The sequence below is a fragment of the Zonotrichia albicollis genome, chromosome 10, assembly GCF_047830755.1.
Source record: "Zonotrichia albicollis isolate bZonAlb1 chromosome 10, bZonAlb1.hap1, whole genome shotgun sequence".
In the NCBI taxonomy this organism is placed as follows: Eukaryota; Metazoa; Chordata; class Aves; order Passeriformes; family Passerellidae; genus Zonotrichia; species Zonotrichia albicollis.
Window position 1 is genome coordinate 30760889 of NC_133828.1, and position 21468 is coordinate 30782356.

The window sequence follows — 21468 nt, forward strand, 5'->3', positions numbered from 1 at the left end:
CGTGCCGTGCCATGCACCATGCCCCGCACCGGCAGCCACCCGCACCGCGCCACGCACCGTGCAGCACCGGAGCGCTCCGCAGACGGCCCGGGGCAAGGCAGCCAGGCGGAGCTGCTGCAGCCGGGGCAGCAGCGAAGGTACAGCCCACCCCCCGACCCCCTCCCTCCGGCCCGTACCTCGCACCGCCGGAGCAGGAGAGCCGCCCGCCGCCGCCGCCGCGCCGCGCCCCGGCCCCGCCGCCGCCGCGCTCCGCCCGACACGTGCCGTGCCGCGCCGCGCTGGCGGCGGGCGGCGCTGCTCCCCGGCCTCCCGCCGGCCCGGCCCGCTCCGCGCCGAGCGCCGCCGCTGCCGGGCCTCCGCGGCTTACCGGGGGGGCTGCGGGGCGGCGGCGCGGGGCGGCGGAGGGGCGGGGGCCGGGGGGCGAGGGCCCCGCCGAGCGGGAGGGGGACGCTGGGGCGGGCTCCATGGCAACCGGATGTGAGCGGCGGCCGCCTCGCTGGTGCGGCGGAAGGGCGCGCCTCGGCGGCAACGCGGAAGAGCGGCGGAGCGGCGGCGGGACCGGCCGGGCCGTGCCGAACCGGGCCGGGCCGGGGTCGCCTCGGCCTCCCCGCTGCAGATGGCTGCGGCCGAGACGCTGGTGCGCGGCCTGGCGCGGCTGCTGCAGGACGCGGGTGAGTGGCGGCCGCCGCGGGCCGGGCCGGGCCGGGTCGCGTCAGTGCCCCCGGCGTGTGGGCACTCACGGCCTGGCCCGTCCCTTCCCTGTCCTGCAGGGGACCTCGTCCTGGACGGCTCCAGCACGCTGACGCTGCTCACCTCCACCCTGCAGCACCTCACGCAGGTCTTCGAACAGCACCTGGGCTCCCGCAACCAGAACCGGGGCTTCGTGGCGCTGCCCTCGCACCCCGCCGAGACAGCCGCCATCCTCCAGGCGCAGTTCCTTTTCGATGTCCTGCAGAAGACTCATTCTCTGAAGGTCCGTACCCAGCGGGGCCGGGCCGGCCAGAGGAGGTGGCAGGCACAGCCTCAGAGCAGCCTCTGGTGCCCATTGTCCCCGTGTGACCTGCGGGCCCCGTGGGTCACAGGGCTCTCCCAGGGCTCTTGCGTGGAGTCGTCGCTTAGCACGATAGTCTATAGCTGCTTACCTAGGGTCAGCCGTGCAACTCAGCAGAAAGTTTCTCGGAGTTAAAAACGGGGGCAACAGGAGTTAATTAAGTTCTGACCCTGGTAAGGTGTTGTCATTGTGGGGGAAATGATTATTTCCTGAAGGGCTTGAGCAATTCAGGCAGTATCTGGCACCTGAGCACAGCTGAGTGCTCCTGGAGTGATGATTGATGTGCCCAAGGCAGTGGAGCCAGGGAACTTGAGCAGACGGTCAGATGCTGTGCACACTTTAAGGCTGCCGCTTACTTCGGCAGCCTGGGCAGTGGTTCTGGTTGATCAGTTTCACAGGACGGGATATTTCTAGTAACGTATCCTCATTAATTTTAACAACAAATAGACTGTAGTAAAGAGGCTGTAATAAAGATATAACTGCAAATCAAGAAATTCTTCAGAGAGGTTTTTGAAAGGTGGCATGTGCATTGATGCTGCCCATGATTCTGCTCAGCACTGAGACTTGCTGGGTGGGTAGCAGAGGTGAAGGGAGCCTGAAAGGGGGAAGAGGCTGTTTTGGTCTGCCATGGGGCTCAAAAGGTATTGTGGCTGGGCACTAAAATCTGTGGTGTCTTTAAAAACTTGTTTTCCCTGTGAGAGTGGAGCAGTATCAGAATGTTGTTGGGAGGATTTTGTAACAGTGTAGTAAAGAGGGGCACAGAGTCTGGGAACAAACATGGGTCTCCTGGCAGGAGGAGGCAGGGAGGGACACTGCAATCAGAGGGATGTTGTGGTGAGTGCTCCTGTTCACTGGAAAATGTGCTCTCTCTGGAACAAGCCTCTAAAGAAGCCCCTGCCCATTGATGTCTGGTAACTCATTTACTTGGAGAAGCTAATAATTTATATCAGCCTGACAGATTTTTAAGACAGTGGAGGAAGAGGAGATGATCAAGGCAAAGCAAGAATGGCATCTGAAATAAACTTTGCTAGACCTGGTCATTAAAGCTTGCCAGTGCAAGCTCCCCTTACAAATGCTTTTGTTCAACGCGCTGCATTAGTGCTGGCAGGCAGTGGGCAGTGATCCACTCTTGGCAGGGCTGTAGCTGTGGATGCAGTAGTGGTGATGAGACCTTATGATGTCAGTTCTGCATCTGATGAGTCACTTCTATGTGAATGTATATGTAACTAGCAGAGATGGTCTTTCTGGTTGTACTTTGCTGTCCACAGTGGAAGTGGTAACTGTTTCATTACTCACTTTCAGTAGCAGCCAGAAATACTGTTTATGTGCTAGAAAGCGTTAGAAGGTGGTTTTAATAAGCTGCTTTATGGTGTATGTACACAGCCTAACTGCCCTGTGCTGAAAGGACCTGTGGCTGTACTACAGAATGCAAAGAGGAGGTTTGCAGGCACCTCAGTCTAACACTAACAGTGCCTTGGAGACCGGCTGTTTTCCATTGTATCTGCTTGTGATTTGCCTTATTTGGCCTCTTGTGGTGAAATGTACATGCACACCTCCCACCAGAGTGCTAGTTCTACTCAGCTGCTTGATAAACATACCTCCAGCAGTTAGTTTTGTCTTTAGTAGATTTGCTGGTTGTGGCTGATGAGGAATCCAGATGTCAGACCTCCCAGTGGTGCTGAAAGTGGCATAGCCATGTGGGCAGGGGAGATGAAGAGGAGCTCTGTGGGCTGGCAGACCACACTTGCTAACATACTATTCTCTGTGACCTCTACTGTACTATGGATCCAGGGAGACAGTGCCACTACCAGCACTGGGAGAGAGCTTTTCAGGGATTACCCGAGCTGGAGGGACAGCCTGTCCAAGGTGCTGCAGTTGGTGCATCAGGAAGGTAGTAATGCAGCACAAATCAAGCTTGACATGAGACTTCTTTTCTAATTTCTCCAGCTTGTTCATGTTCCAAACTGTGTTTTGCAATCTGCTGTGAAGATCTTCCCTTTCAAGTCCCTCCGGCATCTGGAAGTAAGTATAGATGGCAAGAGTGATTTTGAGTCTTGCTGTTTGGGTTTTCTTGGCTAGTTTTGTGGCTGCAGAATGCCTCTGCTCCTAAAAACTGGGTAGGCTTTTGTGGCTTCCCTGGAAGGCTAAGATTAAACTCCTGCAACTCTTGCTTGGGGTAAAACTTGGACCTGCTCCACCACTGTAATATTTTGATGTGTGTTGTTCTTACTTTCTCATCACTGCTGCAGTTGAGGTCTGTCCCTCCACACTGCCTCCGGGGACTGCGATTCGTCTATTCTCAGCTGGAATCTCTAACCTGCTGCAAATGTATCAGTACACTGGAGGTGAGTGTCTACACAGCTCATGGGGTCAATTGCAAGAGAAAGGCTGTCTTCATCCTACAGCTCCTACAGCTCTTCACACAGGGAAGATATAGGAAACTGTGTCACTCCTTTTATTCATTCATGTTGTGTATGGCTTCATCTCCCTTCCCTCTTCTGGGGTCCTACTCCTGTCTCAAGCAGTGTTGAAGGATTCCCTGCTTGCAAGCACATGTGCTCTGTAATCTTCTCTTCAGCTTCTTGAGAATTTCTGGCTCTAGACAACATTTGTGCCAACTAGGTCTGACAGCTCTGTGTATCTGGCTGTTTCCACATTCAAGGACTGCAGCTGGTCAAGGTTTATTTCATTATACCTCAGCAGCCTTCTTAGAGCTTATTGTCAGAGGAAATGCTGTGCCCCAGTGTCTTACCTGCACTGCTGCCCAGCGCATTTCTGAGACATGAAGGCTAGTTCCAGCCATGAAGAGCTGAGTAGCATGGGCTGTGCTGGCCATGGGCCTCTCAGCTTCTCTCTGGGATGTGGAAGCAGACACCTGCTGGAGAGCAGGGGCTGATGGTAGGGAGTGCTTTCAGAGCTTTTTATCTGTTAGGATACAAGTGTGAGTCTTGCTTTTGTTTGAGAGAGGCCTGGAAATGATTTTGTTAGCATGAATCTTTGTGCTCAGTGTTCTGAGCCTAAGAAATCTAACAGATTAGGCTAACTATTGCCACTTCAGTGTAGGAAACAAAAACATCAACATCTCCCTTCTTTTTAAATATCTGGCCATGAGATTCCCATCACCTCTGAATACTTGAATTAGGGACATAAAAGTCGCTGCCTCTCTAAGCAAAACAAGTATGTCAGCCACCTTCTAGACTGTTCTCCTGTGTTCATCTGCTTTTACTGTAACAGCTAGTACTCACCAAGGTATGGCTCCTCTCTTCCTCCTAGGAAATAATTTCAGCATGCGGTGGAGATCTGAGCTGTGCTCTCCCGTGGTTGGAACTGCAGACTGTGAACTTCAGCTATAACTCAATCACTGCCTTGGATGACTCACTGGTGAGTGGGGCATCCTTCCTGCATGGCTGAGTAGAAGAGGAGGTGATCACAGCCAAGAGCCAGGCCTTCTGTTACTGATGCTGCTAGGTCTGGGTGGGAGGGAGCGGGCAGTGTTAATTTTGCTGGCCTCTCCCAGCAGGAGAGGCTTTTCATGCTGTAACAGAGAGAGTTGTAGGATCTGATCTAGTATCTTTTTGTCCCTCAGCAATTACTGAATGCTCTGAGGGTCTTGGATTTGAGTCACAACAAGATCCAGGATTGTGAGCACTATTTAACGGTGAGTATTTTGGGCTGACCAGCAGAGTTTTCTCCTGTGCAGAGGATACTGCTAAAATTCTGTAATCATTGACATCACCTTCCTACTAGGTGAGGTATAGTAAAAGAAATGACAGATGTGGTGTGGCTTAGAGCTAGTGCTTGCAGCCTGAAAACCACTGCCCTGTGTGTGCAGTCCAAGTGCCACTGAGGCAGAGAAGGCAGTGTTCCTCACCTCAAAGACAGAGAGTTAGCTCTAGTTGTCACTTGGCAGCCCAGCATGGCTGAGTGGTAAATGCACTGATACACACAGGGTACTCTGGGTGTACAGCCCCCGACAGGGTGGGCACTCCACTGTGGCCAAGGCTTTGCTGTAATCTGTGCAGCCAGTGAGAATTATGTAGCCAGGCATGGGGCTGTAGAAGCTTACTGTTCAGTTTGTCCAAACTGCCAGCAGAATTTACTTCCTGTTCTCAGAAACCAGTCAGTTACTCTAGAAAAGGAATCGTCCATCACAATGGCACGTGTGTTTCTGGGGAACAGCAGTGAAATCCATGCTTTGCTGGGTTGGATCTGCTTCTTTGAAGGAAAGCTATGAAACAGCTTTTTGTGGGGTTGGTGGGCTCACAATGTATCATTCCCCATCATCTTTACAAAGGTAAGAAAGGGTTTATTTTGGTAGTTCACTCCTTTTGCTGAGGCAGGATGTCCAGTCCTTTCCTATGCTCCATCGAAGTTGGTGAGGAAAGAGAAAGGTGCTCCTGGCAAATTCTGTAAAGCAGTCAGATGATGCTGAGTGCCCCTAAACAAACCACTCCCAATGTGAACATTTAACTCTTCCTGCAAGAACAGTCTAAAGAAACTCACTTGTTGGTTCACCTTGTTGGGATGAAAAAAAATGGTAGAAGCTAGTGCCCTGCCTTGAGTTCAGGGCCAGGCTTTGAGATAAGGTCCCAACTGATCCAGTGCTGCTCTTCTCTCTGAACAGACCCTTACAGAGCTAGAATACCTCAATCTGGCATACAACTTCCTGTCCAAGGTGCCAACCCTTGGCATCTTCAGCCGATCCAAGCTGGTAACTCTGGTCCTGCGCAACAATGAGCTCGACAGCATCAATGGTGAGCCCACAGGGGAGAAGCATTTCTGAGTTTGAAGCCTTCCTGTTGTCCTTGGGAACGAACAGAACTTGGAATCTTGGGCACAACTATTTTTACTAGGGTTCAGTTTTGGGGAAGGTTATGTTGTCTAGCATGCTGATGGTTTCTTGCTTTGTTCACAGGGGTGGAACAGCTTGTGAATCTGCAGCACCTGGATGTGGCCTATAACCTGTTGCTGGAACATGCCCAGCTGGCACCATTGTCCACTCTGCACTGTTTAAGAAAAGTAAGCATAAAGCCTGATGATTTGGTAAATTAGGGATTTCATGGTCAGGGTGTGCAAGATGGAGACTTTGTAGTAACCAGAGAGTTTTGAAAGATAGGTTCAACTCTTGAGCATTTAATTTTATTGCAGGAAACTGATGGGGGAGCCTTACACAGACACCTGTGTTTCAGCCTTCATTTTTAGTGACCCTTCCTCAAGCCAACCTTTTTTCATATATTCACCCCCATTTCCTTGCTCATCCTTTCTGATTTTAACATTGTCAAGTTCAGTTAAGATCCTCCCATAATCCTGTTGTGGATTTGTGTTTTCAGAGACGTCTGAAGGAGCATTGCAGTCACTATAGTGCTTGTGAAGGAAGATCATAGAATCAGAGTGGTTTTGGTTGGTAGGGACCTCAAAGGTCTAGTTCCAACCCTTCTGCCATGGGCAGGGACACACCTCCCACTAGACCAGGTTGCTCAAAGCCACATCCAATCTGGCCTTGAATACCTCCAGGGATGGGACATCTACAGCTTCTCTGGGCCTGCAAAGGACTGTTCTTTCAACACTTTTTAGAGTCAGTACTGAAAAAACTCATAATGATTTAGGTCATGAATAGGAGGTACTTTAATCTGCTTCTCTATTTGCTGAACTAATTTCAAGAAGCATTTTAAAAGCCTAGTCCTCTCCTGGCTTGGTAACTGTTCCACTGCAAGGATATTTCTTGAAGCAGAGAGAAAGACTGGAGCCTGCAGGCAGGATAGACTGGGGTAGAGAATATTGCTTCTAATAACAACTTGTGTGTTTCCCTCACCCAGCTATATTTGGAGGGAAACCCAATATGGTTCCATCAAAATCACCGATCTGCAGCCCTTGTCCATGTGTCTCCCAGGGCAGCCTTCTCCAATGTGAGTATTAGCCACCTGCCTTCTGCCCCTGCTGTTGAAGGCATAGGGTGTTCTAACATTTGGGGCAAATGAGGGAAAAGAAACTTGCAGATTTATTCCAGCTGTGTAGCAGTGGTGATTCTTTTGTGGTTGCTTCTTTTTTTTTTTCTTTTTTTTTTTACCTGCAGTAGCATTGTTTAAGCTTACATTTTTAAGTGATGTGCTGGCCAGCACAGAGTTGAATACTGATCTCTGGTTTGCAGCACTTTAAATCTTGATATGGCTTCACTGTCTACCTCTTCAGTTTTGCTCACTGATGGAACTTTGTTCCTACTAGATAGTAATGATGTAGCTGGACTGTGCAAAGAAGGAACTCACGTCTTTGCCCACCTGACCAAAGTATGTACTACTTTGGCAGCCATGGCCACATCTTTGTCTCCTTCACTCTGCTCTCAGTCAGGTGTCATTACTGTTCCCTTACACTCCAGTGCTTAGGTCAGTTCTTGATAATCTGATTTCAAATAAAGAAGCCAGCAAATCCAGTGTTTGGCAGTTTAGCAGAATAAACTTACTTGCTAAGGGTCAAAGGTGCTCCAGAGCTGGTCTGCCCTTCATATTAGTGGCAAATTGCTGGATTCATTGTCTTCAAACTGCATCTTGGAAAAAGTTCAAATTACTGGAAGCTATGTGAAGTCAGGCTAGAAGTGGGATAAAGGCTTTGAGGTGAAAGTGAGTACCTTTCAAAACAATTTGAGTGGTTGTAGAATAATCCATTGTACTTCTTCCGTGAACTGTCTTGGATACGTTTCTGAAAAAACAGGAAAACCACAACGGTCCCTTCTGGCCTTACATGCTATTAGGTAGCTACAACTAAAGGAGTGGTGGATAGGCAGGAACAGGGTTGTTTCTTTGCAGTTTTTTTGCCAGGGATCCCAACCCTAGGGTGGCCTGAAGGGAAGTAGGAGTCAGCAGAAGTTGTCCTGAGTATGTGCCAGCCAAATGGAATCTGACTGCAAATGGGTCTCTAATTACAGTTCTTCTTGGACGGGGAGCCACTCTCTTCCTCAGACCTAATGGTAAGTACAATTCTTAAAAACTGATCTTACTGGCTTTAGGACTGGGAACTCTGACACGTTTTTGCATTGTCATGTGTCCTATTAAATCTTTATGGGCTACCTTGACTTTGACACAGATCATTTTGTCTCAGTTCATGCTGATTCCTAATAATTGCTGGAACTGGCCAGTGTAATTTATTCTGGCTTATGTAGCCTTGCAGAACTTGGAGCCTTGCCTGCTTCCTCTTCAGGTACTGTATGGTACTTGACACTTGAGCTACATGTCAGCAAAATACTTATCAGTTTCCCATCTGCTATTTTTAAGAAAGGCAGAGATTGAGGTAAATTAGATTGGTTGTGATAAACAATCCAATCAATCAGGCAGGATCTGTTGTCAGTGCTTAGAGATGGTGAAAGCCTGAGGTGAGGAGCAGGAAAGCTGTCAGCCTGAGTTGTGGCTTGGTTACCTTGTCTGCCCTTTGCACTCAGCTGGAAATACTCTCTTTTTCTTGTTTAAGCACCTTCCAAGACTTGTGCAAAGTGTGTCCCAGTCCATCCACACTTCTACCTCAGAGAAGACTGCACTGGACCGCAGTGCACTGGAGAGCTCCTGTGCTGCAGACTTCAGCGACAGCCAGTCCCCATCGGAGAATGTGGCTGTCAAGGTCTCTCGAAAGAAAAGCAAGGTCAGGGAGTGACATGGCTTCTTAGTCATGTAGCTGGTGTGTTGGGTGAAGGGGATGCCTTGATGTGAAAGCCTTCTGCACTGAGATGTGGTGTGGTACTGACTGCGTGGTTAGTGAGCCTCTACATTGCTGTGTGTTAGGAAAGGGCTTTAATATTAATCTTCATACACCCTCACAAGTGTTTCAGGGTGTGTCCCTACACTGTAACAGCTATAAACCCTTCAGCTTGGCAGAGCCCCTCATCAGGTGCTGTTTTCATTGTTCTAGCTCCTCACAACTACTTTTATCCTGTTTTTTCCCAGGGAAAAGTCAAAGTGCGCAGAGCAAGTATTTCGGAGCCAAGTGACACAGAACACGAGCCCCAGGCATTACCCCTCTCTGCTGGTGAGCGTTTTTGTCTCCTTAATAACATAGCAGCTAAAGTGCCCACAGTAAGAGTGTTCTGGCCTGGTGACTACCTTCATACTTCCCAAGTTTTCTCTTTGCAGGTCTGGTCCTAGAGCATCAGAAGGAGATGAAGCGCCTGGCCAGCTTCAGGGATCGCTTTGGTGCTGACTGGCTGCAGTACAAGAGACACCTGGAGGAGCATGACCAAGTGCCCGTCATGTCCCGCAGCCGCTCTGCAGAGGAGATCACAGGCACACCTGCTGCAATGGACCAGCAGAGCGAGAGCTCTGACCCAGAGCAAGGAAAGCCCCAGTTATCCCAGGAAGAAGGATCCTCTCCTCCTTTGGATGACATTGCAAAGGAGGAAGAGCCTGAAGTACAGCTGGATGAGCCTATGGAAGGAGAACAGAGAGAGGAGGAGGCAGATGAGCTAATGCTTGGAGAGGAAGAAGACGAGAAGGTAGAAGGTAAACAGGTCCTTTCACTGCTGTTTTTAAGGGCTTGGATGAGAACAAAATAGATTAATCAAATGTGTTTTGTCTCTGAAGCTGTATCATGGTGCCCAGTATTGTGGGAATGCTAAGGACCTAGGTCTAGCAGGACTGAAGGCCTACTGCATGTACTGACCTGTATTGTGTCTTGTTTGGCAGTGGACCTGTGCCAGCCAGTGCTGGTGAGCCAAATAGAAGGAGAAGGGGATCCAGAGCCTGAGTGGATCTTCCTGCGAGTCACAGCTAAGCATGTGATTGAGGTGGAACTGAAGGCTGCCAGAGTCCTCCACAAGCTGGAGCTGAAATGCCTGAAGAATGTGGAGACCTCTGAGTTGACCTGGAAGAGGATGGTGAGTTACACTTCTCTGTGAGCCTTTGTCTTACTCCCTGTGTATGGCAGCATTCTAGCTTTGGGCTCCTGTCGAGAATCCTGCAGGTCTTTTCCTAGCTCCTGCAAAGCCTGATTGAGCATGCCTTCAACCCAATGCATGTGTATCTAATGGCATCTCTATTGCTTAGACTAACTGTGATAATGCAGCAGAAGCCAGCATCAAATCTGTTCCAAAGCTGGAATTTAAAGACAATGGCTGGAGTTGTTCTGGTGTGGAGGAATGAGAGACTTCTCAAGAGGAACTTAAATGAAATGGAGATCTCCTTCCCATCCATTCCTCACTGAGATATCACCCTGGTCTTGGAGGACTCTTTGTGGATTGCGTTGTCTCTAGAGCAGCACAGAGGCTAGTTTGGCAGCTCAGTGGGCAGTGTGCCATCTGCTCTAGGTGCACACTTTAGCATTACCAGCCCTATTTGGCTTTTGTGGTTCTTTAGAAAGGGAGTCTGGAAATCCCTTTCTCCATGTGGTAAGATTTTAACATTCAGTCTGCATACAGACATGTTCACAAGTTTCTCTAATTCTGTTTTCTCTAAAAGCTCCAACTCATTTTTAAACCCTGCCCTTGTGCCTTTTTGAATGTTTGTGGTTTGATATTCTTCTGAAATACCTTTATGAAAAAGATGTTTTGTTTGAAACGCTTTGTTCTAGGCCTTGAGAGTTACTTTTGTAAGTTTCAAGCGCTCATGCAATTTTTCAAGCACTCAGTGCAAGTCTTGTCAGCACTTAATGGCTTTATATTTGTTTATTTATTTCTGCCCATTTTACCAGACTCCCAAATGCTATCAGCTGTGGAGGGATGCCTAGGACTCACTAAATTAAGTGCTTGTATGGCCATGTTTCAGCCCTTTGCAAGCAAATGTAGTCTGTGAAAGCTTCTCCCTCATCCTAGAAAGGGTGTTTTCTGTCTCCTGCAGGACCTGGAGCGAGTTTTCCCTGTCCTCACGTTGCACTTCAGCTACATCCGCAAGGACCGGCAGAAGCGCAGATACGTGGTGCTTGACGACTGCCCCGAGCAGTGTCTGCAGGTGGGGGGCTTGGGGAGGGGGTACTGTCACTGCAAGGCACTGAATTCTTCCAGCCAGCATAGGGCTGCTGTTCTCAGAGCACACAAGCACCTGCTGCCCGGGTCTGGCTTTAGGGATTTCTTCTTCTGCACAGGTGACCTGTGGAGGGCCCTGTGAGCATGGCTTGGGCAATGGAGCTCCTGTAGCATAAACATTGCTCTCAAGGAGAGAGTCTTGCACTTTCCTCCCTCTTGGGATGAAAAGTTTGTAGTCAAGCTAGTGATCATTACTTGTGCACATGCAATGTAATGTTTTGTGGGTGCTGAGTGATGTGCTGGCCTGTGCTTGGTCCTCTGGACAGTGAATGTCAGTGCTATGTCCACACAGCTGCTGTAGGGACTCTGGTCTCTTATTCAGTAATTTCTCTCAAGATTTAAGTACATTTGAACAAGTTGTTAGAGACAAGACACAAATAGATGGGACCCTTGAGATCAGAGTTCCAGAGGGAGCCTGTCAGCGTGTAGCTATCAGGCACAGACCTGCAAAAACAGGTTGTCTTGGTCTTCTGCAGTGAAGCTCCATGCCCTTGGCAAGTCTTGCACAGCTGGGAAATATTCTTGCACCCCTTACACTCTGAAATGCTATAGTGAGGCATGTGAAAAGTCTTGCTGGTGTGTGGTGGTTTGACCAGGAAGAAGTGGGAATTCTGGGATGCTGTGGTCAAACCAATGGATGTTCGGAGTTTGATACTGACACCTGGTGTAGCCAGTGGGGTTTGGACACACCTCCGAGAATACACAGGGGTTAAAAAGGGGGGCTCTGGCCCTGGGAGGTTCTCTTGGGACGTGGAGGAGAAGAAGTCGGATCTCCCTCCCCTGTCCAGCCGCTGCTGCTGGGCGGGGGAGGGGCAGCCACGTGGTAGGCCCTGGGCCTGGACAGAGATAGGAGGTGAGGAGGCCCTTGAGGATGGAAGGGTGGAAGATCCCAGGGAGTCAGCCCTCGGGCAGCCATCCCCCCCCCCCCCAGGAGGGAGAGAGAGAGCCGGCGACACCGAATGTGATAGCAGCCGGCCCAGGAGGAGAAAGGGGGGAAAGAGTGCCCGGCCGGAGCGGCAGCGTGTGTGGGAGTGCCGCAGCTCCGGGACAGACAGAGACTGAAAGTTTTAACCCCTTTCTTTCATGATTGGGGCCTTGCAAAAATGCTAATCCTCCTCGAAGCTGAATAAGAAGGGAGATAAGAGATGAGATGAGACAAGGACCTGGCCCGAAGAACGTGGAGATGATTGAATGGGGAGAGATGATTTGGAGTGGCCTTTTGGCTGGACTTTTCTTGTGGCCATGGACTCAGTTTGTTCCTGTGACACAGAGACTGCACTTAGGGGGAAGCAGTGGCTCAGAACCAGGAGGGTTCATCGTGAGGACCCCCCAGCCCCAGGGGGTTGGAAAAATATGGGGGGGACAGATGTCCCAAAGCAGAGACTGTGCCTTTTTGGAGTGAGACAAGGCATCCTTGAAAGACAACCCTAAAAGCAGCTCTGGCCATGCACGGTGGTGAGAGCACTGGGCATGGAAGGAAGATGTCACAAGCGGCAAAAGGACTTTTTTCCGGGCGGTGCCGAAGTGACAGGGAAGCACACGAGGTTTCAGTGTGTTTCCAGGGGAAGCCTATGGAACAAGAAGGACTCCTTTCCTCTTCATGAACTGAAGTTTGAGTATACTAAAGTGTGGTGCCAGGCTGGGCAGTTGGTGATTTGGGAGAATGTATCGGATTGGGAAAGTCAGGTAGTGGGGAGGAGGAAAGTGGTTCTTTGTAAGGTTTTCAATTTTTTTTTCTTTTCCGTATAGTTTTTCCCTATTTTCCTGTAGTTTAGGTAATAAAGTGTTCTTTATGTTTAAGTTGGAGCCTGTTTTGCTTATTCCTGGTCACATCTCACAGCAGACACCAGGGTGAGGGCATTTTCATGGGGGCACTGGCTCTGTGCCAGGCTCAAACCATGACATGGTGTCAGAAGCTTGATTTTATTAGTACAATCATAGCTACCTGACAGAACCCTTTTCCCTGTGTTGCTATTTATAGAGTATCCTTGAAGTGTTGATCCCAGCTGTTGAGGAGAATCGGCGAAATCAGGACCAAGAGAAGGGATCCATGAAGCTCCAGTGCCTGAAATGCAAGCAAGAGTTTTCACAGTCCCTGCCCCCTTGGCATCAAGGTTCCTATTCTTCAGAACTTGGAGACACCAAAATCCTGGAGACTCTAGTTGCCCCAGGTCAAGGTAGGCTGTAGTGCCCAGAAGAAGGATGTTTGCTGATTAATGCCTAGGAGGACTTCCAGGGTGGCAGCTTTGTCTGTATTGGAATTTAAAACCTATTTGGGATGATCTCTCACTTGGCCTACTTGGACTGGAAAAAGCCTTGTTTCCTAGCAGGAATAAACCACTGGTTTAAGGTTAAGCAAACATCACTCCTGTGCTGAGTGGCCTGGGGGAACACAAGGGTGCTGGAAACTGAAGTCTGGGAGAGGACTTAAAGGTCATGTAGTCAGTTCTGCCACAGAAACTTTATTTGTTCTAAAGAGCTTTTGCTAATGGAAGCTTCCAGGGAATCTGTATTTCAGTATTTCAGGTAAAACTTTGGCTGTTAGACATCAGAAAAACAACCAGAATCCTAATCTAAGTCTCCCTGTCTGTGATCTTAAGCCCACTCTTGCTGCCACTTCGGAGGAGCAGTTTATTTTTTTCTTTGTACTTGAGGGCCATTGTTCTCCCTGGCAACTCTTCCTAGTTGCTGTCCTCTAGACTAAATAAGCTCAATTCTCTAGATAATTTACTTGTCAGTCATATCTCATACATTCAGTTTCTTGCTGGTCTTTGTACTTTTTCCTATTTGTCCACGCTTTTCTTTGGCTGTTTAAAACTAGATGTGGTATCTCAGCTGAGATGTGGCTATTCCTGTGTAGGCATCTTGTGATTGCTGTGTTTTTTGAAGCTCAGTTTATATTTCAAGTGAGGAGTGCCATAGCTGAGAAGATGCTGTTTTGAGAAAGTATCCTGGGATTGAAGTACTGCATTGAACACAGAAGTGCTGTCCTGGCTGCAGCACTTTTCTCCACTCCAGGATACTTTCTTATCCCTGCCAGAGTAATGGGAATCCCATGATCCAGCTGGGAGTCTGTTCTGGTGTGGGTGAAGGGGCAACAGGAATCAGTGTCAGAAGGGATGAGGACAGCTGGGGAAGGGACACAGCATGCTGGGGATGGAGGTGGCTAAGGAAGATTGGATTGACTGGTCATGAGCTTGGGCTTCTGAGGTTATGTGAGCACTTGCAGATGTGAAGGAAAGTCACGAGACAAAGCCCTGGTACAGTTTCAGTTGCAGCCACGGCAGATGCTGGGCTACCCTAAATCTGAGCAGAACTATTTTGTGTGGCACTGATCCAGAATTTCTGGTTGATTTGTGAGGGGAGGTATGTAGGATATGCTTCTGAGCAAGTTGCTCAACAAGCTGTTCAAGTCAGACTGTAACTATTCTCTACTTTGAAAAGGGAGGTTTCTTGGTTTGCAGAGGGGGTGGGGGGAAGTAAAATCTTGCTGGGGCGAGCTGTTCTGCCTTTTCTTTATACCTGACAAACTCTTTCACAGGTCCTGCAGCGGCTGGTGAGCCCATAGCCTGTCCCAGTTGTTCCAGTGACCATGTGGTCATTCTGCCTTCAGAGGAGTGCTCCAGCACACCTCTGCCGCCCGGTGCCGACAGCACAAGTGAGGACCTGTCAGACTCCGTGCTGGAGGGAGGCAGCCAGCAGGAGGGCCCAGAGGAAACGTCTGTCCTGGTCACTGGGAGCGGGCAGTTCTACATTGGAGGGGAGGACAGCTCGGAGATAGACACCAGCAACAGCACCAGGAGCCCGGAGCTGAGCGCTGACCCTGAGCCTGGCAGCACTCCTCATCCCACCTGCCGTGGATCAGAGGGTGGCCCTGGGAAGGAGCAGGGTGTGAAGAGCCAGTCCTTGTCCCTCAGCCACCCGGACACCAGCGGGGGCAGCCTGGTGGGAAGCTGCCGTCACAGCGCTTCTCGGGGGCCCACGCCTTCCCCACTCTCTGTGAACTCTGAGTCCGAGGAAACATGGAATCTCAGTCCTTGTGAGTATGAGGAAGCTGTGCAGGGTTTAGAGATGTTGGCAGCTTATTGCTGGTTTTATCACTGGTGCTTGTATGGTACACTTTCTCCTGTTTAATGGGCAAGGGGGACATCGAGTGTGAGCAGCCATAAACGTGTGGTTCTTATAAGCAGAGATTTTCATTCCCCTCTCTGTTAAATCCTCATGCCTGAAGGTAGGAAAAGTGAGTCAGCTCCTAATACCTATTATTGCTTAGACTCTGAGTAATAGGGTCTTGTTCTAGAAGCTGCATTGCTCAGTTATGGACACACTGGGTTCCTGTGGCATCCATGAGCTGCCAGCTGGAGCATTACCTTTGGAGAGCAGTATGCACAATTACTCTCTATTTATTCTTGGCTTAAGTGCAGTGTGAGGCTGGTGTGCTAGTAGGAGGCTCTGGTTTGTGGATCTACAGTTGCTTGTGCTTTCCTCACTTTTTTTGTGAGCTTCAGATGACAAAACCTATCCAAGAGACTGCATGCTGGCTGTGTGTAAGTCTTACATGACTGAGTGCTGTCATGTAAGACAGGAGGTCCACAAATTATTTTTCTGAAGGACCTTGGATTTCTGATGTATCAGACTGCCTTTGGCTGGGTAGCAGATTGTGATTTACAGAATAACAAGTTGGAAAGGAGCTGTGGAGGTTATCTGGTCTAGCCCAGCAAGTGACTATACTGCAGCTGAGTGTAGTTCTGATTTACAACCTGTTGTTTTATTGATCTATAGAGGTCTTCCCCAGTCCTTCAAGACTGCTGTGCCTCAGAAGAGGAGTCAGTGTAGAATCAAAGTTTTAAGGTTGCTCTGTTCAGTCTTGTACAGTTGAAGTATGAGAAATAAGGCAGTCTCTTTTCTGGGGTCAAATTGCGAGGTCCCAATTTAAAACCGGGCCTATGGAAAGTTCCTGGTGAGGAGTGGTTGATTAGTGTAGCATTTCTGGTGGAGAACAGGCTCTGCTGGGAAGTGTGAACTCTTGGGCAGTACTATGGCTGTTGTATAAATTTTTTAGTTATACAATTTCATGACAAACCTAATTATACTCTTTAGCATTTTTATTGGTGTCTTCCTCAGGCCTCTTTAACCTTGCCACGATCAAAGCCAGTTAAAAAGTTGACCTGAGCTGACACCAGCTGAAATAAGAAATATCTTTCTGGCTTTGTGATAAAGAATTGTCTTCCTGCCAAATCCAGCAGCAAAGCAGTGTCCTTCTGTGACTAAACAGCCAAGAACAGTTTGAATCTGACTTAGACCAAAGCTTTGTATATCTGGAAAAAAAAAGCAAGTGTTGGAGGAATGAATTTTGTTTTATCTCCACATGGAGACCTGTGGCCTGTAAAGCCCACAGGTTTGGCCCTTTGTCTTGAGGAGAGACCTGATGGAAGCAGGTGTGCAGAGGGGGTGACACTGTGCCCTGGTGCCTGTGTGCATGCTCAGGCAGCCCCTGGCCAGGGGACAGTGTCATTGCTGCCCTCTGCTCTCCTCAGCTGTAAACAGCGTCCTGAACACAAGGGACTTCCGCGCAGTGGATCATCGCCTGAAGCTCTACCTGGACATGGAAGTGTTTGAGGAGAATGCTGAGGAGTTCCAGTGCTTCCTCAAGGTGAGCTCCCACAGCACCACTCCTACAGCTCTTCTGCTGTCCCTCTTGCCACCCTGTGAGTTCTGAGATGGCGTCTCAGAGACTGTGGGAGGTGAAGGGAGCTGAAGTGTCTTTGAGTCTGGCCTTTCTGTGGATGAGCTGTCAAGGGGCAGGCCAAAGCTGTGACCCACCCTCTGTGTGCTCTAGGTGGTCATGGTGAAGTTTGGCCGGCCAGGAGAGTTCCTCTCAATCCTGGTTGCTTCTGACCTCAAGATTTATGTGCTGGAAGTCACTGGAGCTATCAGGTGAGGACCCTGCAGCAAGTCTGTGAGTGCTGGGTAGTGCCAGCCTTGCTGCCCTTACCCTGGAGGGTGGTGACATGCACAGGCTCTGCTGGCAAACCCCCTGTTGCAGTGGGAGAGGAGATGGGGCAGCCTGCTGCAGCTGGGGGCTGTGCTCTGTGATTAGGGGACAACCTGCAGACTGGCTGAAGAAGAATGACTCTCACTACCTGTCTGATATTTCTCATCTGGAAGTGGGACTCTGCCACCAGACCTTGAGAATGGAGTTTGAGAACCCAAAAACTTCCTACAATCTGCTGATCCGGAACCAAAGCTGCTGTGACCAGTTCCTGCAGACTCTGACAGGTAAGAGTAGAGCTGTAGGGGCGTTGGGCAGAGGATTTGAAAGATTTGTTCTTGGGGAACTATCAGGACAGCTATTGTTGGATAGATGTTGGAAATAAACTTCTTGACAGGTCAGAAAAAAGAGCTGGGAGAGAAAGAATCTCACTGCCATCATAACTTGGAACACCTCTCTGAACAGTAGAGAAGTGTCCTGAGCTGTTTCGTGCTGCCCTTGGGTTTGCAATAAATGACACCTGCCTTCTCCCCCTCTTTAGATCTTCTGCAAGAACTGCCTGCTAAGCACAGGAGTAAGGTGAAGGAAATCCCCACTGTCGAGATGAACCCCCAGCACTGGCTATGGTAAGAGCCTGTGAGAGGTTTGGATTTCAGGTAGGAAGGGATGTCTGCTTGTCCAGCAGAGCCTGGGAAGCATTGGGGGTAGCACAGAAGGAGGCACCACTGGAGTTGCAGCCAGGCCTGTGTTAGTGGTTTAAGGCAGCTCTCTTAAGTGCCTGCTGCACAGAGGGTGAGCAGGCAAAAGGTGTCATGGGCTGAGCCAGGCAGGGCAACTTCAGCTCTTCTGGAGAGCCAGGGTATAATGGAGGGAAGTAAAAGTGGGAGGCATAGGGCAGCCTTCTTACTTGCAAGAAACATTTGGCTCCTGGCTGTCAAGGTGGTAGTCAGAGGACCAGGAGAAGGAGGACTTTGCATTATCTGGGAGACATGGGTCCTTCCCTTCACTGGGAGGACTGGGAACAGTAAGCTAGTTCACAGCAGGCCTAGACTGGAAACAGATTGCTTCCTTATCAGCCCAATGTTGTATCTCCTCCAGGCCTCTGCTGGACTCCAAGAGCACAGATTCTGCAGCTGCAGATGACACTTGTTTCTTCTACCTGCTGGCATACCTGATCCAAGGTACAGGAGATCTCAGCAGCCAGATGTCCTGCACATTGTGCTGTCTGCTTACATGCTTGTGATTTTAGTGCACAGTCTGGGGGAAAAGAGCTGTGCCTTTTTTCCTGCAGTGAAATTGGGTGGGGGCATGGGTGAGGGCTCTTTCCTAGTGTTGGGCTGTGTAGAATAGCAGCATACTTCTGTTCATCCAGCAAATCTCCCAGTCCTTTTCTACATGGAAGTCTAAGCTCTAGGGAGCAGCTGGTCCTGCACACCAGTTTTGGTGACAGCTTGAGAAGCTGGAGATTATGTGAGGGCTGGATCATTGCCCTGATCTAAGGGAAAGATGAGGAGTCATAAAAACAGATGGTTTGTCTGAGTTGCTGAAAGACTTCTTCATTTGAGAAAACAGAAGTAGGTGACCAGAACCTGAGATGATAGTACAGGAGGAGCCTGCTGGAGCCCTTCAAGTTTTGTTCCAGGCCTTGCTGAGGGACAGACGTGTTAAACTTGGGGTTTGAGTGAATAATTCCAGCGTTGTCATAGCTTGGGACATTGAAAAAAGCAACCTAACTCTTAATCACATTCTGACCAATCTGCTAAGCTTTTGCACCCCTGATCACCATTGACCATTGGGGAGGCACAGGAGTGTTAGGATCTGAAGGAACCTGTGGGAAGTATGTTTATTGCTATCCTCAAGCTGAACAGATAGTATGTGAGAGGGAGAATTTACAGTGTGTTTTTCTTACTCTAAAGTTTTCTCCTCTTTTAGAGTGTGGTGCCCAAAACTGGACACAGTTCCAGCTGAGATCTCATTACCAAGTAGACAGGATTAATTAAACATCCCCTTTCTGATAGTCCTACTAATTCCCAAGAGTGAGATGTGATGAGAAAAGCATCATACTGCTGCATCAGCTTGTGATCCCCTGTGACCTCAGGCAGTTTTGCTAATGGTTTCTATTACTGTGCATCTAACTTATTCCCAAGTTGTAGTGCTTTTAATTTGCATCAACTGAAAGAGCTGGATTATATTTATGTTGCCTAAAGTTTATCAAAACTACTTTACTTCCTGTCGTATTTATGACGCATCCCAGCTTGTTATTAAACTTTCTGTGTGTGCTCTCTGTTCCACCTATCAGATATCTGCAGCCAGACAAATTCAGGCCAAAAAAGGCAGGCTTTGAGCTGCAGCTGTCAAATTTTAACTAAGGAGTAGTAAAATGTTGTTTAAGAGGTCAAAGGACTCAGATGATTCTTCCTGCCTCACTTGAGGGCATGGGCTAGACAAGCCTTGCTGGGCAGTGGTCTTTCATGTGCATGCTCCTGCAACAACCTTGCTTAAGCTGGTCAAACCCAGCCACATTTCAGTACCCTGGTCTCCTCTTCACTCAGGAAACTGGATAAAGTCATTCACCCAAGTTATTGCTGCTGTAAAGGATTTCCCTAGGGGAGGAATGGAGAGCAAAGCTGGTTCTGTGGTGACTCAGGCTCTCAGCAAAGCATTTCTTATTCCCTCATATCCTTTTAGGGGCATCTGCTTTTCCTGTGACCCTGCTGAGTACCCGAAGCATGCTATTTCTGCTGGAGGAGAATCACCAGTGGCAGGTGCAGCCCTCCTTGGATGAAGACCATGAGGCAGAAATGCCTTCTAGGAGCAACATTCAGTTGAAGGAGAAGCAGCCAATCACCAGTATCAGCAATATCATCACCTATCGCCTCTGCCCTTGTGACATCAAGCTGATGCTTTACGATGAGGTAAGCGGGAGGTGCTCATGGGCTCAGGGTGCCGGGGGCTGACTGTGCTCAGATCCTGTTCCTGCAGGAGTGTCTTGGGGCTGTCATCTCCCATCCTAACCCAGGGCCTTGTACCACAGAGCCAGGGGAGCACATTGTAAAGCCTTGCAAGGGACACTCGGCTGCTGGCAACAGAGAGGGTCAAGAGGTCACAGAGGCATTAGGAGGAGCTGGCAGCTGTGCTGGGGGATGGTGGCTCAGGCTGACTGGTGCCTGTCGGGCCAGTCTGCTCATTCACCTGCCTGCCTTTCCTCCCTGCCAGGTGCTGAAGCTAGAGAGCACGTGGCACATCCGCACAGAGAGCCCGGAGCTCCTGGTGGAGCTGGTGGAGTGGATCCGCGGGCCCTGGGAGGAGATGTTCTCCATCGAGCTCCGGAAGGCTGTGCATGAGGCACTGGAGTGAGCCTGGGGGCTGGAGCAGCCGGGGCTTGCAGCCAAGTGCTGCTGTGCCAGCAGTGGTGCACAAGTGTCTCCCACTCCATCTGGCCTTGCTGTCCTGTGGCCTCTGCTTTCCACTCTACTCTTGCCCCTGGCCCCTTCTGGTGGGTAAGAGGGGAGCACACAATGGTTCAGGCTGCACAGTCAGTTATTTGCACTGGATGGGACACCCAAGGAGAAGGTGGAGAGTGTTCCTTGTAATAAATAGTGTGTAAGGTACCCAAAGGCAGTCAGGTGCCATTTCTGGCAGATGCATTTGCTGCCTTCTTAGCTGTTTCAGGACAGCTATCATTATATGCTGATGATTTTTTTTTCCTCTCCCTCCTTCTTGTCCATGGTTTCCCTAAAGCTACCTGCTTCAAACTGGAGCCTGATTGCACAAGGGGATGAAGCACGTTGTACACAACCCCACAGAGAGCCTTTGCCTCTGTGCCTGATGGGGCATGGCTCAGTCTGCTGCTGTAGTCTTTCACTGTCACTGGGAGGAAGGAGCCTCGAGGTTCTCAGCACAGAAATGTGTTGCTCATGGCTTAGGGGTCGGGACCTTGATGGGCACCAACAAGAATAAGCAAGGCTTAGGCTTTTTCTGAGAAGTCCAAAAGCAAGAGTCTATTTTAACATGAGTTTTACTATTTTCTATTGTAATAAAAGCTTATATTTATTGAATTGTCATGTTTTCCTTGTTTCATTCTTTTGCCGTGGTGTAATGTCTTTCTAAGGGCTTCCATACTGCTGCCTCAAGGGTTCCCTAAACATCTCACTGGATTTAGGCCATTCTCCCTGTCCTGTTCAGGGTGGGTGTGAATGGGATACTAGGCTAATCTTCTCCACTTTCTTCCAAGGAGCAACAAAGGAACAATTTTAAACAGGATTAGACTGACACCAGGTACAGGTTGTGGTGTTCTCCTTTGACTGTTGCCCTTATGTGGGCATCCTGTGGCTTTTCAGCCCCAGCACGCTGCTTACTGGCTGCACAGGCCCTCAGAGGCTTACTGTCTCAGGAGCTGTTGTTGGTGTGGCTGTAGAGGTGGGAGTG

The 21468-nt window shown here is 49.5% G+C and overlaps 2 protein-coding genes across 5 annotated transcripts in view; one reads left to right on the forward strand and one right to left on the reverse strand.

The window, feature by feature from the left end:
- SLC4A3 (solute carrier family 4 member 3) overlaps positions 1-395 on the reverse strand; it is a 33880-nt gene extending 33485 nt beyond the window's left edge. The window contains exon 1 of one of the 4 annotated variants that reach the window (XM_074548617.1): positions 177-395. The gene's annotated coding sequence lies outside the window, so the exon portion shown is untranslated. The other 3 variants (XM_074548615.1, XM_074548618.1, XM_074548616.1) reach the window with 3 other exon arrangements.
- An 86-nt stretch (positions 396-481) lies between these two features.
- STK11IP (serine/threonine kinase 11 interacting protein) lies at positions 482-21098 on the forward strand. Its single transcript, XM_074548619.1, has 24 exons — positions 482-671; positions 771-973; positions 2999-3073; positions 3301-3396; positions 4325-4432; positions 4638-4709; positions 5676-5805; positions 5967-6070; positions 6868-6957; positions 7971-8012; positions 8510-8677; positions 8980-9061; positions 9166-9531; positions 9715-9905; positions 10864-10974; positions 13030-13225; positions 14590-15087; positions 16586-16701; positions 16888-16985; positions 17149-17327; positions 17582-17666; positions 18139-18221; positions 19729-19955; positions 20257-21098. Exons 1-24 carry the CDS (start codon positions 617-619, stop codon positions 20395-20397), a joined length of 3516 nt encoding a protein of 1171 aa, XP_074404720.1. The 5' UTR covers positions 482-616; the 3' UTR covers positions 20398-21098.
- The last annotated feature ends 370 nt before the right edge of the window (positions 21099-21468 follow it).

Bases quoted from the DNA above. Each gene is read 5' to 3' on its own strand.
- STK11IP (XM_074548619.1), top strand. From the start codon at position 617: ATGGCTGCGGCCGAGACGCTGGTGCGCGGCCTGGCGCGGCTGCTGCAG. The intron at 3,074-3,300 runs GTAAGTATAGAT...TCACTGCTGCAG, and splicing joins AGTCCCTCCGGCATCTGGAA to TTGAGGTCTGTCCCTCCACA. The intron at 9,906-10,863 runs GTGAGTTACACT...TGTCTCCTGCAG, and splicing joins AGTTGACCTGGAAGAGGATG to GACCTGGAGCGAGTTTTCCC.